This window comes from Saccostrea echinata, unplaced genomic scaffold, assembly GCF_033153115.1.
Source record: "Saccostrea echinata isolate AGI-Se365-2 ecotype Australia unplaced genomic scaffold, CSIRO_AGI_Sech_v1 ptg000029l, whole genome shotgun sequence".
Classification (NCBI taxonomy): Eukaryota; Metazoa; Mollusca; class Bivalvia; order Ostreida; family Ostreidae; genus Saccostrea; species Saccostrea echinata.
The window spans coordinates 5,676,920-5,695,154 of record NW_026889778.1 but is presented as its reverse complement, the minus strand read 5'-3'; the positions used below and the strand labels follow the sequence as shown (position 1 = coordinate 5,695,154).

Sequence of the window (18,235 nt, the reverse complement as noted above, 5' to 3'; positions counted from 1 at the left end):
TGATTCCAACATTTGAATAATAATTGAATAAAATACATTGGGCATTAACACTTGAATTCGAAACATACTCTCTGCCAATTCCAAATACCACCGCCGACACGTATACATTTTGAACTACTATTGTTTTGTGACTTTTTTAGATGCATGTTTGTTTTGAGACTGAAATTTTTGTTCTAAAAAAGACCTTAACCTTTTTTTTAAAATGTTAATTAAAATATTCTGGAAATACAATACTGACTAAGTAACCGATTTAGGGGGAAAAAGGGGGGGGGGGGGTATTAATCATATCGAATGGCAAACATATAAATTTACGGTGAAGAAAGATTTTTTTCTCTGTAACTATAGACTTTACATATTATAGTAGAGAAAATTCTGTAGTGCATTACATTTTAAATAAATATTTCCTTTAACCACACTATCAATTTAATTCGCTTCAAAAATAATAAATTAACACGATATCCGCAGTACTATGTATAACTCTCAGAACTAGTTCTATCATATTTTCTGTAGTAATTGAAAAAAAAAGTGTTAGAAATAAATATTTTCGTAATTTTGCTGCGTAATTATTTGACTTGGGTAATTATATCTCCATTAACGATTTGTCGTCTTTAACAAAACAACAAAAATGTTGCAGTGTTTGAAGTATTTGCACATTGTCCTTAGTTAAATTTAATATTCCAGCATCGTTCTACATAGCTACAGAATGTGCTTATAACAACATTTATTTTCCAGATTAATTTAATAAATAACCTAACAGCTAAGTTAGAATAATAAAAATATATATCGTAGATATTTTTCCCCATGAAATAATGATTCTTCAAACACGATATGTTAGTTATTAAATTAAAAAACCTGTAACTCCTAACCTACAAAAAGATAAGTCCTTTCACTTCGGAGTTCCGAATGACAATGAAAACTGAACGATAGGTGAACGCTGAACGCAAGGTGAACGCAAAGTGAACGGAACGAAGAGCGAACGCTGAACGCTTTGTGAACGGTGAACGCGAGCGCACGGTGAACGGTGAACGCAAAACTGTGAACGGAGAGCGAACGGTGAACGCACGGTGAACGAACGGTGAACGCACGCTGAACGAACGGTGAACGAACGGTGAGCGAACGGAAAAATGGGAAAGTAGAACGTTTCAGGGACTGTAAGAGATGGCTAACATTGAGAGCTAATTTCTAAGGATCTAAGCAAATGAGAGTCATATTCTCTCCTTGGCAAATTAATAACCCCCAACTGAAGTGGAAACTTAGTCCACAGCATGGAAAATAAACCATTTGGCTTTGATTATTTGTTCATTTGCAAAAACTTAAAAAACTAAATAAATTTTCTCCTCATTCCAAAAATAATAAACAGCTGTTTGAATATAAAATCAGTTTATTTCACACGTTAGTCCTACACAGTTCACTTCCTCAATGCTCTTTTTCCCTGTCCCTTTTCTGGGGGGCCTTTACCACGTTTGGCTCTCTGAGCTGCAAATTCCTCCTTAAAATCTGCATGGTTGTCCCTGAAAATGAAAAACCATCACTACCACTTAACAGAAGAGAGTCTAGGAGTTAACATACATGTGTCACAACCGTAATTATTTTAAAATAACAAGGCAAACTATAATACTGGTAACTAGATATCATTGAGATGGTAGCCATCTCAAAGGGCCCCGCTTTCAGCAATGAACATGAAAATGTAAGGTGGCTGAAAAGGGTTTATTTTGAAATATTTGCATTTCAAAGTATTTTTCCTTAAGATTCTTTGCAAATTAGAAGACTGTTCATTTTCTCATGAACTACCATGAGATGAGCATGAATATCTCCATTGTTACGTCATAATACCATACTTGACGTCAAAACTATAGTGCAAACTGTTTTGTTTAAAAAATGACAGTTGAATGGCGTAACTTGTGGATTCTTGTCAGAAAAATAATGTAAATATAAGAAATGAATTTAATTTTTGAATATTCATGAGGTACATGAACTACAATGCTTCACGCCAGCATATTTATCATGAAGCGCTAACACGCTTCATGAAATATGCCAGCGTGAAGCATTGTAGTTCATGTACCTCATGAATCTTAAAAAATTAAATTCATTTCTTAAGAGGAACATTTGTGTACTAGTAAGGGATGTGTTGTTTGAGTCTAAAGGGCTTCTATGTCATCCTTGTTATAATAAAAAATGGCATGAAAATCATGAGTGCTCCATACCCTCTATCAAAAAGCATCACAAAAATCACGAATGTTGCATATCCTCTATGAAAATTGTTGCATATCCTCTATCAAAACATTGAAAATCACAAATGTTCCGTACCCTAAGTCAATTGGTAAAGTGTGAGGCTGACTGGACTTAAGAGAAAGAAATTATGCACCGAACAAAGATTTTAAACAGAGAGGCTATTTTTGACCTTGACCCTTGACCTAGAAACTTCGTTTAAGGTCACTGCACATCCAATGATCAGTGGCATTCTGTGAGTGATGTATGAGCCACATTGGACCAAGAGGAGAGAAGATATGCTCTGGACAAGGATTTTTCATATAATTCTGCTATGACCTTGACCTTAGACCTAGAGACATGGTTCAAGGTCCCTGCACGCCCTTTACCAAAAGACACTCTGTGGGTGAAGTATGAGTTGGATTGGGCCAAGGAGAGAGAAGATATGCTCCAGACAAGAATTTAAACAGAGAGGCTATTTTTGACCTTGACCTAGAAACTTTGTTCAAGGTCACTGCACATCCATTGACCAGTTGCACTCTGTGAGTGAAGTATGAGCTACATTGGACCAAGAGGAGAGAAGATATGCTCCGGACAAGGATTTTTTTATATAATTCTGCTATGACCTTGACCTTAGACCTAGAAACATGGTTCAAGGTCACTGCACACCCTTTACCCAAAGACACTCTGTGGGTGAAGTATGAGCCAGATTGGGCCAAGGAGAGAGAAGATATGCTCCGGACAAGAGATCTCGGACGGAAGGACAGACGGACAGACTGATCACTATAGGGCGCCCGCAGAGTGGGGCCCTAATAAATGAATGGTTTGCAATGATTATATCTACCCATCTTTCGATATCACAGTATTTCAGCACAGGTATTAAGTTTTTGTAATTAATCATTAATTAGTGGCATATTAAACCAACGTCTTGGATTGCAGTTTGTCTGTCACTGATATTTGATTTGAAATTCTTGAACAAGTCAAGATAAAGGTACCATAATTTCTCACCATTTGTGAACAACACCAGTTGGAGAAGGCTTTTATGCAGAACAGAAAATGCATAATCCTAACAACAGACATTGTGGTACATAGATTAAACTGCCTATAGGGGCATTTGAGAATGTGCACCTTTATGACTGCATGCTTAATTCGATTGTCAAGGTAACATTATATCCATTATAATTGGATTTAGTTGGTGGCAGCATGTAGTTACTGATTTTTTAAAAAAGATTTTTTGGTAAAGCTAAATTGAATTATGTGAGATGATGCAGTTCTCACTGAATTATGCCAAACATACTTTATTTTTCACATTATTCCAACCATCAGTTGATATGAACCCAGGTTTTTATGAACTGCAGTGAAAAAATATTTCAATACATGTACCTGAACAATCCATGATGTCTTAGTCTATTGAGTAGCCATGTGGCCTCAGGGTGCTTAGGGTAATAGTTGATGATGTTGGGGTCCTTATATTTTGGCATACTTTTGAACTCGTTGATGATTCGGTTAACATTGTGTGTTCTTTCTCCGGTGTACTCCACAAATATTCTAGCAGACAGATGGGCCATCCGCTTCGCATAGTTAGACACCTTGCCCTTCATGGCTGCAGATAGAAATAATTTAAATTATGATCAAATTAAATGAATTTCTTTCCTTTTATAGTGTAGAAATTTTCCTTTTGAATTTTCTTCATGGATTAAGCAAAAAATATTCAATTTCAGTCTACTGAACTATCATACATGGTTAGCATCTAAACAGATTCACCACTGGTAAAAAAAAAAAATATATATATTTAGGTGGGGAAAATCAAAGTGATTTAAAGAGGGGGGGGGTTGTTAAATCTAGTACTGCTGACTCCCCATGCTCTCAGTTTTCTATTGTGTTCACAATGGTACCTATAATATAATGAATTAAGAATTCTTAAAATCTGACTCCCAATTGCTCTGGATAGCAATCTTTTCTTACTAATTCTTCATTTCACCAAAAAGAATCACTTTCAACTTCTGGGACATAGTTGCTACATTAAAGTTAATTCCAATATACATAAATATATCAAGAATGCTATGTAATATGATGTCATCTGTCCAAAGTGGTAAAATCTAACACTAAGTTAAAAATGCAGAAAACTAAAATTATGGATACTGATTTATCGAACTGCTCAACATGCTCAAGCATTCAGATTGTTTTAATATTTTTATGTTTATGTGAATTATGTTCAACATAAATAATGTGCCAGAAAAATATGAACCGAATTTGAAAAGCGGTGAGGAGAATATCAAAGATAAACATTAATCCAAGAGAGTCGGGAGTTGGCAGTACTAGATTTACCACCTGCCAGAGTAGACATGATAGGGCGGCAGATTTGGGAAATAATCATATCATAATAAAAATGTCGAAAAATAAATAACCTGTCCTCAGCTAGCATAAAAATAACTGATCTGACTTTTTTTGAGTTTGGAAAATTGGCATTTTTTTCACCCTTTATTTTTCTTTGCTTGTCATTCAGTCAAATTTTTTTTCAGTGAAATATTATCCCTGATAAACTTTGACATACTCTGTCCTTCACTTGTATGAAAATAAATGAATGAAAGTCACCATGTGTCTCAAAACGTTGACACATCCTCACTACATCATTTTAACGATAGAAAATCAAAACTATTGCTTAAAGTTATTATTGGTTAGTCCAATGGTTTAATAAACCTACAATTTATCTACCTTTTGACAGGCCTAGTAATATTTTCCGATTTTCCGATCAGTCACATCGTTAGCTGCATTGAGTTCTCAATGTAAAAATGTTTCTTACTGAGCAATATTCACTCAGCTCAATGATAAAACGTATCAATAACCAAGATCTCAAAAGTTGTTCGTTCCGGGTTTGTGTATTATCGTTATGCTTTTGTTTCCGATGTAATTTTGTTTTGAAAACAAAGAAGTGTCGTTTTTTCCCCTGGGACTTGTGCTAACTGAAGAGACTGTTCCGGATTTGTTAAATACTACTGAGAATATTGAGGTCTGTTTTTTTTTTGTTTAGTTTTGCTTAATCGTCAGTCTTCTAGTTTTAATATGCATTTGCAAGGTAGACAGACATCTCGGCCCAACGACACCTCGGCCCGTGACGTCTGACACCTGGGCCAAGATTATTGACAAGTCGGCCCATAGGCCTATAAAAGACACCTCGGCCCAAGTGAAATTTTATGTCAGTGTAAATAATCGTATAAAATAATAGTTTAAGTACGTAAAATAATTGCCTTATTGATCTGAACTTCATCGTATGTTTCATCATGTTCATTGATTTAAAATCATAGTTTAATACAGATAGCTAAAAATAATATTTTTTTTTTTAAAATAAGGGCTCGAACTAGTTTTTAATGTAAGATGTAAGTTGAATTCTTAAGAAATAAATGGATGTAAATGTTCTGAATGACTGTCTCACAATTAACTCTGCTCGTAATTATTCCCTCATTGTCACCAGTATGACATGCACTGGAGACTTCAAAGGATGCGCCGTGGCATCTTGTTTGTTTATCGGTTAGCACTTTCAAAATTATAATTAATTGTTTTTTTTATTCCTTGATTATAGTCAATCATGTAGCTGTGGAAGGTCTTTTTATTACTAAAAATAATCTTGATCATTTACTTTTTTTGGTCAAAATTTTATTGAAGTCGCAGATTGGAAATATATAATACTTCGTGATAAAATTTGCTTGGGCCGAGGTGTCTTAAGTTTTGGGCCGACCAGTCAAGGTCGAGGTGTCACTGGGCCAAGATGTCAATGGGCCGAGGTGTCGTTGGGCTGAGGTGTCTGACATTCATTTGCAAGCATTATTTCAACAATGGGCGAGTTTGGCTACGAGGGATCCAAAATAAAGTATTTGGAGTCAAAAATTTGAGTTCCATTACCAAGTATAATTATATTTATTTGCTTTGAGTCACAAATTACAAAAAATAATGAGTTATGCTGAGGATATACATGCATCTACACAGACATCAATTTGTTTTGAAAGAGGGAATAGGGGCAGGCTTAGCAAAACCTTTCCTGAGTTTTAATTTTTCCATTAAGATGGTTAAAACAACTGAAGAATCAATAAGGGTTACTCTGCAGTATCTTCTACTATACTTCATTGTCTACATTTTCATTTTTCTTCACATCACTTTTTTCATCCAATATTTAGTGCCAGTGTGGATAAAAACACAGCATTTTCGACAGACTTTTAGACTGCATTGAAACTATTTGAAAATTCTATTGCTACTTCAGAGTTTAGTCTATGTAAAATTTATTCAAACTGGTAATAATCTTTAATGGGATTTCAAGTTTTGTTCAAATTTTGATTTTTAACTTTTTCTTCAATATCGTTCTCTTTCTATGTCATTTTCACAGTCAGTATACAGGATTATGACGTCACCTTAGCTAGGAGTCATTACATTACAAAATTTTAAACAAGCTACTGCGATGTCAAAATACATGTTTATTTTCCTGCTGTTTTCAATGAAATCAAAAAACATCAAATTCCATTTCATGCTTACATTTTATTAAACAATATTCAGAACTTTTAAATATAAGTTCTTCTTGTCTTCAACCAGAGCTTAATATGAGGTGAACCATCTATTACTCTTGCTACAGTTTATTTATTTTCTAATTGTAGACACTGATATGTTCTTCTGTATTATGACGCATCCAAGTAAAGAAGTATCCAAATCCTAGTGAAGAATGAATGGAAAGGTGATCCCTGGGACTCCGATTGCAGTAGACTTCTGGAAGATAAGAGAATGTCCCAATGCCAGACTGTTTTTCCTGACCCATCTTCATGGAGATCACACTGTGGGGCTGTCTCCCTCATGGCAACACAAAATATACTGCTCAGAAATCACAGGGAAGTTACTGGAGGAGCGGTATGAGATCGACTCCTCCCAGATCTGTCTACTAGAGACAGGATGCAGTCACATCATGTACGTTGACTCGGATCAAATTGAGCAGATGACCGTGACTGTGATCGATGCTCACCATTGTCCTGGCAGTGTCATGTTCCTCTTTGAGGGGTATTTTGGAAAAGTTTTATACACAGGTGATTTTCGTTTCGACTCAAAAATGAAAGATGACCCCCTGATGGAAAATTTGTCTGGTACAGATGTTGTGTACTTAGACAATACATATAACTCTCCAAGATGTGTGTTTCCATCCCGAGAAGAAAGCCAGAAGCAAATTATGGAAATAATCCATAGCCATGAAGAGTTCAGTGTAAAGATTGGATTGAGAAACTTAGGAAAGGAGGACCTCTTGGTAGCCATTGCTCAAGATCTTCAGGAGTGGATCAAAGTCAGCCCTGCCTTCTTTCAGGTGGCAGAAATCCTAGATCTTCCAGATGTTTTTATTACAGGAGAAACAGATGCAAGAATTGAAATTGTTCCCTTTTACTCCATTTCCAACAAAAATATTGAGAGCTGGAACAAAGAGCACCCAACAATAGCTATTCTCCCGACCTCTTTGTACACAGGGTTGGAGATGAGTCCTTTCTGTAATCAGGATAATGTGTTTATTGTTCCTTATTCTGATCACAGCTCATTTGATGAACTCACAGACTTCATAAAAATCATCAAACCAAGGTGTGTTTATCCAATAGTTAATGACATGACCCGTGGTCCTTTTGGAATAAGTGTTTCAGATCGTGCAGATGTTTCGGTGTTCAAACCTTTTCTCAGCAGTCCAAGGAGGAAAAATCCTGAAATTCCAGACAGTGTCAAAAGGTGGATGTTTGGGAATCGAACTTTACCTCTGTCCAAACCTCTGAACAAGAAACCACTGGCCTTAAAAAGGAAGAGATCCTTAAGCTTAAAGAGAGGAGTTCATTTTGATGATTCTATGGAGGATTTTTCTGAAGAGAAAACAAAGAAGAAGAAAATTCTAAACATCAAAGGAAGTGATGATAAAAAATCTGGACCAGAGGATGAATATGTGCCTTCTGCATGTGGGCAGAATGTAGGACATGTTGCTGATAAGGAAAATTCAAGGGGAGAAAACTCTGAGAATTCACCCAATGAAGATATTACAAATCTTGAGAAAAATGTGGTGGAAAAACTTACAGTAAAGTTCACAAGGAGAAATGAAAGTGAGAAAAGTCATAAAGCCTCCTCCAACACCGAGTGTGAACAAGAACATGAAGAAAAAGAGGACAAGGAAAAAACAGGGGGATATTTAACACGAGAGAAAAAACAATCCGTGAAAAGCTTTCTATTGTACGTACTGGACACAGACATTTCAGAGATGACAGACGAGAACAAGTCGGAAAACCCATCAGAGGAGAACAAGAGTGCATGTAATGGTCAGAGTAAAGAGGCAGGAAAGGCTGACAAGACATGTGATAGTATCCAAGTTGTTCCAGTTATGTCCGGAACTGAAAAGAAAAGCAATGATAAGACATTTAATTATCTCCAAGTTATTCCTATTTCATCTAAAACTGCAAAGAACAAGAAACAGGGGAAATTGGAGAGGGGTGTTATGCCACCTGGTTCCACCAGAAGACCTGTTTTTAATGTTAAACCGTTGTGAAACATGCATGAAAATTTGAATCTTGGTTTCATTAACGATAGTTATATACCATGGTATTTAAATAAATTTAAAAAGTTTTGTTTGTTTTATTTAATTATGTATATCTTGTTTTTGAATGTCCATTATTGGCAGCTGACAATGAATATAAATGTACATGTCTTAAATTATTAGGTTATAATCACCATGATTACTTTGCAATACAATTCTAATATACCGGTATATACATTACATGTATATAATATTTTTGAAGAAAATTTTAGTATAATTCTTTCACATTTTAATTCTCTTCATGAATGTAATACACTTTATGCAAAATGGAAAATGACAGAATTACAGAACTAAAATAAACTTTGTACTGACTTATAAATAAGTCTTAATCTATATTGTCTTTGTCAAAACGTACTGGTAATTTAAAAAGAAAAATTGAAATATCAAGTGAGTACTCCACCAATCTGTCTATTTCAATATTTCTATCTGTGCAAGCTTCTCATGTTTTCCAGTAAAAGCTGCATAAAACAACATGCCAGGATTCATTGTAAATCTAATTCATTATAATATAAACATTATTCTAGCAAGATGTAAAATAATATATTTCATTTAATTTTTATTTGTTACTAGTAGTTAATGCTCTTTCATTATAGTCATTTTAATATTCTGAATTATTGCTGGCAATCTCTCTTGCAGAGTTTTTGTTCATTCCTCACTCAGACACCCCTGCAATGGGCTCGCATCAAGATTTTTGACATAAGGCAAAAATCATGATATTCCAAGGATTATGTCAAATTATCCTAATGTTTCTAGAGCTACTAAGTAAATATTTATCTTAAAGGACAAAATTAGCGCAGGCATTTAATCATAATGAATTAAAATAAACGCACCATTTCTCATGCTTATCACTGTAATACATGTATACGACAGAGGTGAATGTATGAGCCGATAGTAGAGAGTGTATTGCTGGGTGTTGATCAATTTCTATGCAACACTTATAGAAGGTTGTATTCAGTTGCATTTACTGAAAGGTTTCATAATGAGTACATAAATGTACAAAGATATTTTTACCCTCGACTAACAATTGTTAAATCAGAGTTCTGTCTTCAGTCCATGTAAATTCTTTGCTTTTCAGTTCTTGACTATTCAACTGTGATGGGTGAACTAAGAATTCAATGTACTGGTAGATGTTCATGCTCTTCTGCTCTTAAAACCATGCAGCTGGAGAAAATAATCCCTGGGATCTGTCCAGTCTACACTGATGTTTGTTATCTGAGGTTTTCCTACTCCCCTCCAGTTAGTTTGGTCTGTAGTCCAGCTTTGGATATAAACTCAAACCTGATTGGACCACATGACACAGCGTTTCCACTTCACTCCATGGTAACTTTCTAGACCAATGGTTTTTCACAAATTTAGGGTAGATTTTAATTCTCTCCTCAAACAAAAAAGTATTTCCCTGATCAGATATGGCATCCTTTGTTATCTTGTTTTTCTTGGAGATGTACCTGGTACACATCTTTTCCCTCATAATTTTTTACCACCATTGAATCAAGTTTCAAAGGGCTCAAATGAATATATATACACTGTATCTGAATACATCACCAAACCATGCTGCCAAATTGCAAAGTGCATGCAGGCAAAACTGATGGAATTTGTGCAGCCCCCCCCCCCCCCCCCATTTTTCTAGTTGCAGCTTTTAGTAGTATGTCCAAATCTCTTACAAGTAACGAACCCTTTCTCATTTCTGTATGTTTTAATAAAGGGAAATTCAGGACCCCAACTTTTGGTATCTGCAGTCCCACACAGGTATTCATACTGAAGCAGTTTCTCTTAGAAAGAATATCATGAGAATTTTAAGCCAAAAATGCCAAACATCAATTTTGTGAAGTGGTTATGATGATCTTAATTTCATGGTAACTGTTTATTTTAATTCACTGGTCAAATGACAATCATGGATGTGATCATGTTTGCCATAAATAAACACCTAACAACACCTAAAGGGGGGGGGGGGGGTTCGTGGTTGACAAGAACATACATGGCATCAACAAAACCAAATGTATTTCGTGAATAAACATGAAATAACATTAACAAACCGCAGTATACATATTTATTTTTACTTTCACTCGTACATTGTGCAATTTCTAAAATAAATCTTTCCATCTATGTCTCCAAGATACCCTACCCCTCCAAAGTTAGAAGGCAATCCACTCCCGCACCTGTCCCCAATTAGCCATTTTGTGCCTCGTGTAAAGTTTTTGACCTTACGTAAGGTAAGTAAACCTTACATGGCAAGTTAATGCAGATGAAGGTTTACTATTTATGTTTATCATGTAAGCACCAGCCATCTTTTGACATCATTTGATTCAAGCTGCAAATGATCTCTTGATGATAAGTAATACGTTCCAAATTTGTTTTTTCTTTTGTTTTGTTTTGTTTGTTTGTTTTTTCTTGGGGGGGGGGGGGAGGGGGGGGGAGGGGTCATACAAGTACACATATAGGATACTGAGTATTAAATACAGTCTGTGTAAATATTCACTGCATATCCATATAAAAGACGACCCCTGCCAATTTGGTCTATACAAGTTTTTATATAACAACTTTTATCCATCAACCTAATTAAGGATGCCTTCCCATCTGTGCCACTAACACATTGTCTCTGCCTTTGTAATACATGTATGTAGACAAAGTGTTGTTACATAGACAACCATAAACAAACAAACACAATTCTCTCTTCAGGCTGAGTAATTTTAATGCATATAGATATCCTAATAAAATATATGTTAACTAAATGCTTTTACAAAATCAACCTGATTCTTTGTTACAGAAATGGCACTGACAAATGAATGCACATGTTTAGGCACCAGAGAAAAAAAAAAATGTACACATGAAATGATGATGTGAGTATGCATCAACTGATGATGTCATTTTTTTTTCAACAAAAAATGTCATGATAGGCGAATCAGTCCATATTGTACAAAATAAACACATAAAGTATAACTGATAGTAATGTGACATGCAGATACACTGTGCTTCTTTAAATAAGTATTCCTTTTGACTTCAAGAAAAATATGCCATGAACCATGTGAACCCTATCGTGCAAACATTATTTTTAAATCATTATACAGTCATGTATTTTGACTATTTTTGGAAAAAAAAAAAATAAATACTGCTTTTAAACTTTTTTTCCAATGAGTTTGCATTGCAAAATTAAAATTAAATTTTTTTTTAATTTTCATTTTATTTTTTATTTAAACAATATTTCATTCACAAAAGTGAATGGGTTTAGGCAGCAGGCATAGCCTACTTTAGCCCTCTCCCTAAAAATAAAATTATGACTGGAGTCTTTTAATAAATTCAACAACCATCAGTAACTCCCTGAACCCTTGAACATCCAGCCCAAGCTTTAAAGAGTCCCCCACCCCCTCCTCGCCGTCAAAGAATGTGATCAGGGTTATAATAAGGATATATTTCCTCAACTCAGTTTCCATTTTTGGTTTCTTAATGAATGAACACTTTCATATCTTTACCCTGACTATCATAAACAAATATAAGAGATTCCTTAAAAGATTAATTTTCCTTTCTGGTATCAAAAAGAATTATTTTTATTTTTTCTATTTTTTATTTTAGATTTTCTCCTTTAGTTTCATATAATATAAATCATAATATCTGAATGAAATTGGCATTGTTAAATCTAACTTTCAGACCTGACTATTCTTTTCAGTTTGTTAGCTTTCACATCATCAAAATATGTCAACCTTCAAGCACACTGACATAGTCCTACAAATAGAACGGATCACAATCAAAGATATGCACCATCAAAAAATCACTATACACCATGATACACACTATACCATGAACAGGCAACTTCAAAATTATTCTTCTGTAACAAAAATCTGAATATCAATATTAAAAATTTCTCAGACATCATGCATGGAATTAAAATTAAAAAAAAAGAAGCTTCTTTCTGTCACTCCCTTTTTTGCAGTATCCAGTACTAAAGGTAACATCTTTTCTTTTTTTTTTTTTACTAGAGATACTGTATTAAGGTAATATCAGAATTTTCTCTGCATGGAGTATTTGGTGAACAAACATATCTTAAGAATAGCCTCGAAGAACATTCAATTGGTCTAAGAACAGCAATAAAAATCCTGATTTCAGAATTCTGGTGAGGTTGATACACTGAATGAGGTATGGTCCAGTCTCAGATGATGAAAGTAAAATGAAAAACCTGCTTCTTAGACATACTTTATACACAAGTCACAAAACTGTGAAGCAACATATGAGTGAATCATCCATAAAAATCTAAACTACAAAATGTGAGACCTCTATTCAGGAATTAGACTAATATTCCTGTTGCTAAGTAATATCTGTGATATGCTGTGCTGAATTCTAGATCTCAATTCCATATTCCCTTTTAAAAAAGCCAATCTGACTGGATAAAAGTTTTGTACCACTGACCAATCAGATCTCTCCTTACTCAGTGCCATTCATTCTACAGTATAGGTGTTTCTGGGTAAATATGTCATCACATGACCACAGGGTTATTGGTTACTATGGTGATCTTTATCACACTGACAAGGTCACAACAATAAACAGCTAAGAATTTATCACAAGGTGATCACATGACTGTCTCCACTACAACACCACTGCTACTGTCTGGTTTTCATAGTTCCTTCCAACTTAAAACAACATACTCTGGCGACGAATTTTCCCTAAAAAAAATCGTGATAATAACTAGAAACATTAACTTAGTTTCACATTAAGAAGTCAAAAAATATAGTTAAGAAGAACAGTATGTCATCACTATAAGAAGAGTTTATCATTACTGTTGAAAAAAATTGATTTATATTTGGAGTGGATTTTATTTTTCAGTCGCCATGGTAACATACCTGAATTAGCCAGGGAAGAAGACCTCATTCCTGGATCTTTATGTAAAATAATACCGGGTACAGTAAAAATGGAGACAGCTAAAAATAGAAGTATATAAAGGCTATAAATATATCTATACACTGGATGTCCTTAAGATTCAAAGAAATCAAATAGATACAAGGCCACAAAATGAACTGCAAAAAGCACTTTAGTAGAGCAATGACACAAACAATTTTCTTGTTTTTTTTTATATCACTGTGCCCTTGGGAAATTTGGGTTTCAATATTGCTGTGCCACATTAACACTCAGAACTGACCATGAGATGTAATTTTTCCAGGTAATATGTTTGTTTTTTTAGTACTTAGTGCTGGGGATGTATTTCTGGTCACATTATCACATTTTTTCTTTTACATAATGTGTTGCTGAACTCTGGCATCAAGTGTGGATAAGTAGGAGAAAACTGTGGCAATATTGTTAATTAGTCTGACCCAAACCAATAACAAGCCTTTGGAGGTAATCAAGAAATAAGTGTGAACGATTTCCATGTAAAGGTCACCTTGGTGCTTCATTCTATGAAGGCCATATATACCCCCCCCCCCCCCCCAACTCACACAATTACAGAGAGGAAAACAACCATGTGTTTTCAAAAATAACAAATATCCAACTTTTGAATTTGAAATTTTGATGATTTCCTTATTTCAGAAATTTAGGAAGGGAAACTGAAGATCTGTTAAGAAAATTGAAGAGTGGAATCAATGAATTTCCAAAGGGCCATGAGTTCAATTGAGATACATACTATTTGGCAATCTGTGAACACTTGGTTATTTTCTGATTGAGAAACTGTCTGGAAGTCTGTGATTATGTATTGAGATGCATACAGTCAAGAAGTCTCAGAACTTTGCATAGAGACACCCAATGTTGGGCAGTCTGTGGTTATGTATAGATACATACTGTCAGGTAGTCTATGATAATGTATAGAGATCTGTACTGTCGGGCAGTCTATGATTATGTTTAGAGATACGTACTGTCGGGCAGTCTATGATTATGTTTAGAGATACGTACTGTCGGGCAGTCTATGATTATGTTTAGAGATACGTACTGTCGGGCAGTCTATGATAATGTATAGAGATACGTACTGTCGGGCAGTCTATGATAATGTATAGAGATACGTACTGTCGGGCAGTCTATGATTATGTTTAGAGATACGTACTGTCGGGCAGTCTGTGAACACTTGGTCCGAAACTGTTGAAGAAGGCGTGTCTCATTCCTTCAGCAGCAGAAGATCTTTTCTTAGCCTCGTACTAAAAGAAAACACCACAGATACATTATCAGTCATTAATGGTGAGTACAGAAATAAATCCTCCTCTAGATCATCAGACATTATTTAAATATTGCATGGAGTAGACAGTGACATTAAAAATTTTCACCCCAAGAAAACCATTGAAAATGGAGACGCAGCCGAGGTGATGATGGTGTTTGAGCGGTGAAAATTTTCAATGTCACAATATGCAATATTTATTATATTTTGTAATAATACATATAACAGTGACCTGTAAGTGTATACATTCCACACACTCAACATCTTTTGGAATATCATTCATTGTCATGTAATGTTGACTACTGCTGAGGGTAACAGTATTTTTTAATCAAATGTTTCTTGACAAATCAGATTCAACTTAATATATTTACATTAAAGTAAAATATTATATAAACAGTGCATGTTTAGGGTAGCAGTAGATTAGAAATTGACATCCCAAGAGAAAACCATTGTCAACCAACATGTCAGCATAGGATGACAATAGTTAAGTCTTTATCCTTCTATAATTTCATAATTTCTGCACTCATAAATGTTTTTCTTCTGTTTGTTTTTGCAATTAACCCTACTCGGACTTGTTTCTTCTGCACAACAACTAATGCAATCAACAAGAAATAGATATTATCGATTTTGTCTGTGCTTATTAAGTGATTTATTTCTTAGTTCAGATATATTCCAACTTACCAGAAGCAGTTTTGATAGTAAATCTAATCCCTCACCATCTAGCCTGTGTAAACAAAATGTTTACCATATACAAGATCTATCTTTCCAATCATAAACAAAGAAAAATATTTAGAATCAATTATCAAAACTAATGAAAATTAAAAATAAAAAAAAAGATAGAGATTATTTTACATTAAAAAATTCATAACAATTTTATAACAATTCTGGAAAAAATTGTTATCAATGCAAATGAATTCCCTTTCAGAACAATGATATAGTTAACATACCTTGGAGCAACATTGATAAGGTTTTCGGATTCATACTGGGAGAAATTATAAGATTGGAACTCTTCATTTTTAGAGATTCCGGGGAAATTCTCCTCCGTTGGAGTCCCCAGAATCTTGAAGATGTAGTGGAGTTCATCCTCGACTGTTGAGCCGGGGAACAGGGGGCGACCACAGGCCATCTCGTAGAAAATACACCCCACACCCCTATAACATAAATAATACACAGGTATAAAGCAGGGGAAAAGGTAGTGACCACAGGTCATCTCGTAGGAAATACACCCCACACCCCTTTAACATAAACAATACACAGGTATAAAGCAGGGGAACAGGGGGCGACCACAGGCCATCTCATAGAACATACACCCCACGCCCCTATAACATAAACAATACACAGGTATAAAGCAGGGGAAAAGGTAGTGACAACATGTCATCTCATAGAACATACACCTCTATAACAAACAATACACAGGTATAGAGCCAGAGAACGGGGTGGGGTGGGGGTGGGGGGAGGTTGGGGGGGTCACAGCCCATCTCATAGAAAATACACCCACACCCTACAACATATACTGAGGAGGGTCAAGGGCCATCTAGTAGAAATTACACCCCTCACTCGTACAACATACAAAATACACAAGTGTGAGACAATGACTGTAATTGGAATCCTCTTACACGTACCAGGATGACTTTATTTGAAAATAGCTAACATTTCATTTGTTTGATATCTAAAATTTGTGATGCCCATTTCATGATTTCAAAATACTGCTTAGAAATATTAATTACATGGAAATTTTTACCCCATCTTACTTTTTCCCTCCTTTGAAGATATCTAGCTTGTTTCAAATTTGCCCTAAAAAAGTTTTTTATTTGACAGTTATTCATGCTGTGTAAGTTCAAGTTGCCCACTGTGAAATACTAATGAAGGATAAGGGTGACAAGAACAAACATGAGACAGAAGCAAAAATTGCCAAGTCTACAGTTGCATACAGTGTAACTACAAGTTCAACTTAATAAAGCATCCCTGGTCACACTCTCGCATCATATAATTTTAAGGCAATGCTAGTAAAAAGGATTAAATTTTTTGATCTACAAACACTGCTTACCACATGTCTATCTGGGTAGAATATTCGGTGGACCCAAGTAAAACATCAGGTGGACGGTACCTACAGAATACAAACAGTCTTACTTATTTCTGCAGTGAATGGCTATTTTGGGCATTTCACAGTGCAATATGTAATAAAGGTCTGCATACAAATTGAGTAACCCAAATTAACAAGTCCAAAAAATTTGAGTGCACATCTATAATTATATTCTTTTTAGAAAAACTACAGTAGAACCTTGGTAAACCAGACTCATCATATTCTGGATGAAATATATGGGTATCAGAATTTATATTTATATCTACAATGTACCACCACTTCTAAAAAGGTACACTTAATTAATCTGGATGCCTCATTAATCTGGACAATTTGCTCGTGAACACCAGCATTCCAATTTACAATGCTCTACTGCATATTTTTTAGAAGCAATTTTTAAAAAAAATTATTTTCTGGAACAGTTTAACACTTCTTTCAACAGTTATTTGCAATGGAAAAAATGATCTTACCATAATGTGACTACTTCATTAGAGTACGTCTTGGTTGGTATAGATTTCGCTCTAGCTAATCCTATAACACAGAGAGTGACAGATTAATACGATTGTCGGGAAAAGGTACCCAAGAAATTACTGTCATAGAATGTTCCCCAGTCTTTGAAATTGTATTATTGAAATCAACAAGAATTCTCAAAATAATGACATAAGTAAATAAATAAGTAAGGGCCAGGCTCCGGGGCCATAAGACTTAGACGAGATCTCAGTCTCAATTTTACAATAGGAATGTATTGTGTAAAAGTGAGAGTGAGATCAAAAGTGAACTCATCTAAGTTTTATGGCCCAGATAAATCTTTATCTTAAACACAGGTACATATTAAAAACCAGGGCTTTGTCTGTCTAAAGTCCCAAGAATATCATAAAATCTAGTCTCATCTTAAATACTATACACTTTCAGATATCTTCATTTTTGGGGTCACTTCTGCTGGGATTAGCATACCATTGTTAGGTTTGTATTGTGAGAATTCAAAACACTATTAAATTCAGAATATCTCATGTAATGTTTTCATCAATTCATACTGCTTTGTAGCAATGTGGTGGTTTACAGGAAAATTTGATTGCAATATATACTTTCAAATCAAATCATTAAATTGAAATATTTAAAACATAATGTACCATATCATTCTAAATAAATTGTCGATTCAATTTGAAAAAATTCACACTCTAACGAAATTCACTTTCTGGTAATTATAATACAAATAATTGCAACCCCT

The 18,235-nt window shown here is 34.8% G+C and overlaps 3 protein-coding genes across 6 annotated transcripts in view; 1 reads left to right on the top strand and 2 right to left on the bottom strand.

Annotated features, from left to right (window-relative positions):
• Positions 1-1,363: 1,363 nt before the first annotated feature.
• On the bottom strand, positions 1,364-5,023 carry LOC133194389 (small ribosomal subunit protein mS33-like). Its single transcript, XM_061330352.1, has 3 exons — positions 4,924-5,023; positions 3,592-3,811; positions 1,364-1,511 (listed from the first exon to the last, which is right to left on the bottom strand). Exons 2-3 carry the CDS (start codon positions 3,807-3,809, stop codon positions 1,409-1,411), a joined length of 321 nt encoding a protein of 106 aa, XP_061186336.1. The 5' UTR covers positions 3,810-3,811; positions 4,924-5,023; the 3' UTR covers positions 1,364-1,408.
• A 123-nt stretch (positions 5,024-5,146) lies between these two features.
• On the top strand, positions 5,147-8,955 carry LOC133194388 (5' exonuclease Apollo-like). The gene is made up of 2 exons (XM_061330351.1): positions 5,147-5,218; positions 6,852-8,955. Exon 2 carries the CDS (start codon positions 6,917-6,919, stop codon positions 8,750-8,752), a length of 1,836 nt encoding a protein of 611 aa, XP_061186335.1. The 5' UTR covers positions 5,147-5,218; positions 6,852-6,916; the 3' UTR covers positions 8,753-8,955.
• A 2,509-nt stretch (positions 8,956-11,464) lies between these two features.
• Positions 11,465-18,235, bottom strand: part of LOC133195521 (cyclin-dependent kinase 17-like) — a 44,492-nt gene continuing 37,721 nt past the window's right edge. For all 4 annotated transcript variants that reach the window (XM_061331382.1, XM_061331381.1, XM_061331383.1 and 1 more), the window contains 7 exons: positions 17,478-17,538; positions 16,975-17,034; positions 15,875-16,078; positions 15,609-15,651; positions 14,820-14,910; positions 13,630-13,707; positions 11,465-13,452 (listed from right to left, as the gene is read on the bottom strand). In XM_061331382.1, the coding sequence (XP_061187366.1) occupies positions 13,421-13,452; positions 13,630-13,707; positions 14,820-14,910; positions 15,609-15,651; positions 15,875-16,078; positions 16,975-17,034; positions 17,478-17,538 (569 nt within the window). In that variant the 3' untranslated portion in view covers positions 11,465-13,420. The remainder of the gene's footprint in view (positions 13,453-13,629; positions 13,708-14,819; positions 14,911-15,608; positions 15,652-15,874; positions 16,079-16,974; positions 17,035-17,477; positions 17,539-18,235) is intronic.

What these genes read in the sequence shown, in the direction of transcription:
- LOC133194388 (XM_061330351.1), top strand. Translation starts at nt 6,917, where the DNA reads ATGAATGGAAAGGTGATCCCTGGGACTCCGATTGCAGTAGACTTCTGG.
- LOC133194389 (XM_061330352.1), bottom strand. Translation starts at nt 3,809, where the DNA reads ATGAAGGGCAAGGTGTCTAACTATGCGAAGCGGATGGCCCATCTGTCT. An exon ending in AGACATCATGGATTGTTCAG is followed by an intron (nt 1,512 to 3,591) that starts GTACATGTATTG and finishes TTTCATTTTCAG; the next exon opens with GGACAACCATGCAGATTTTA.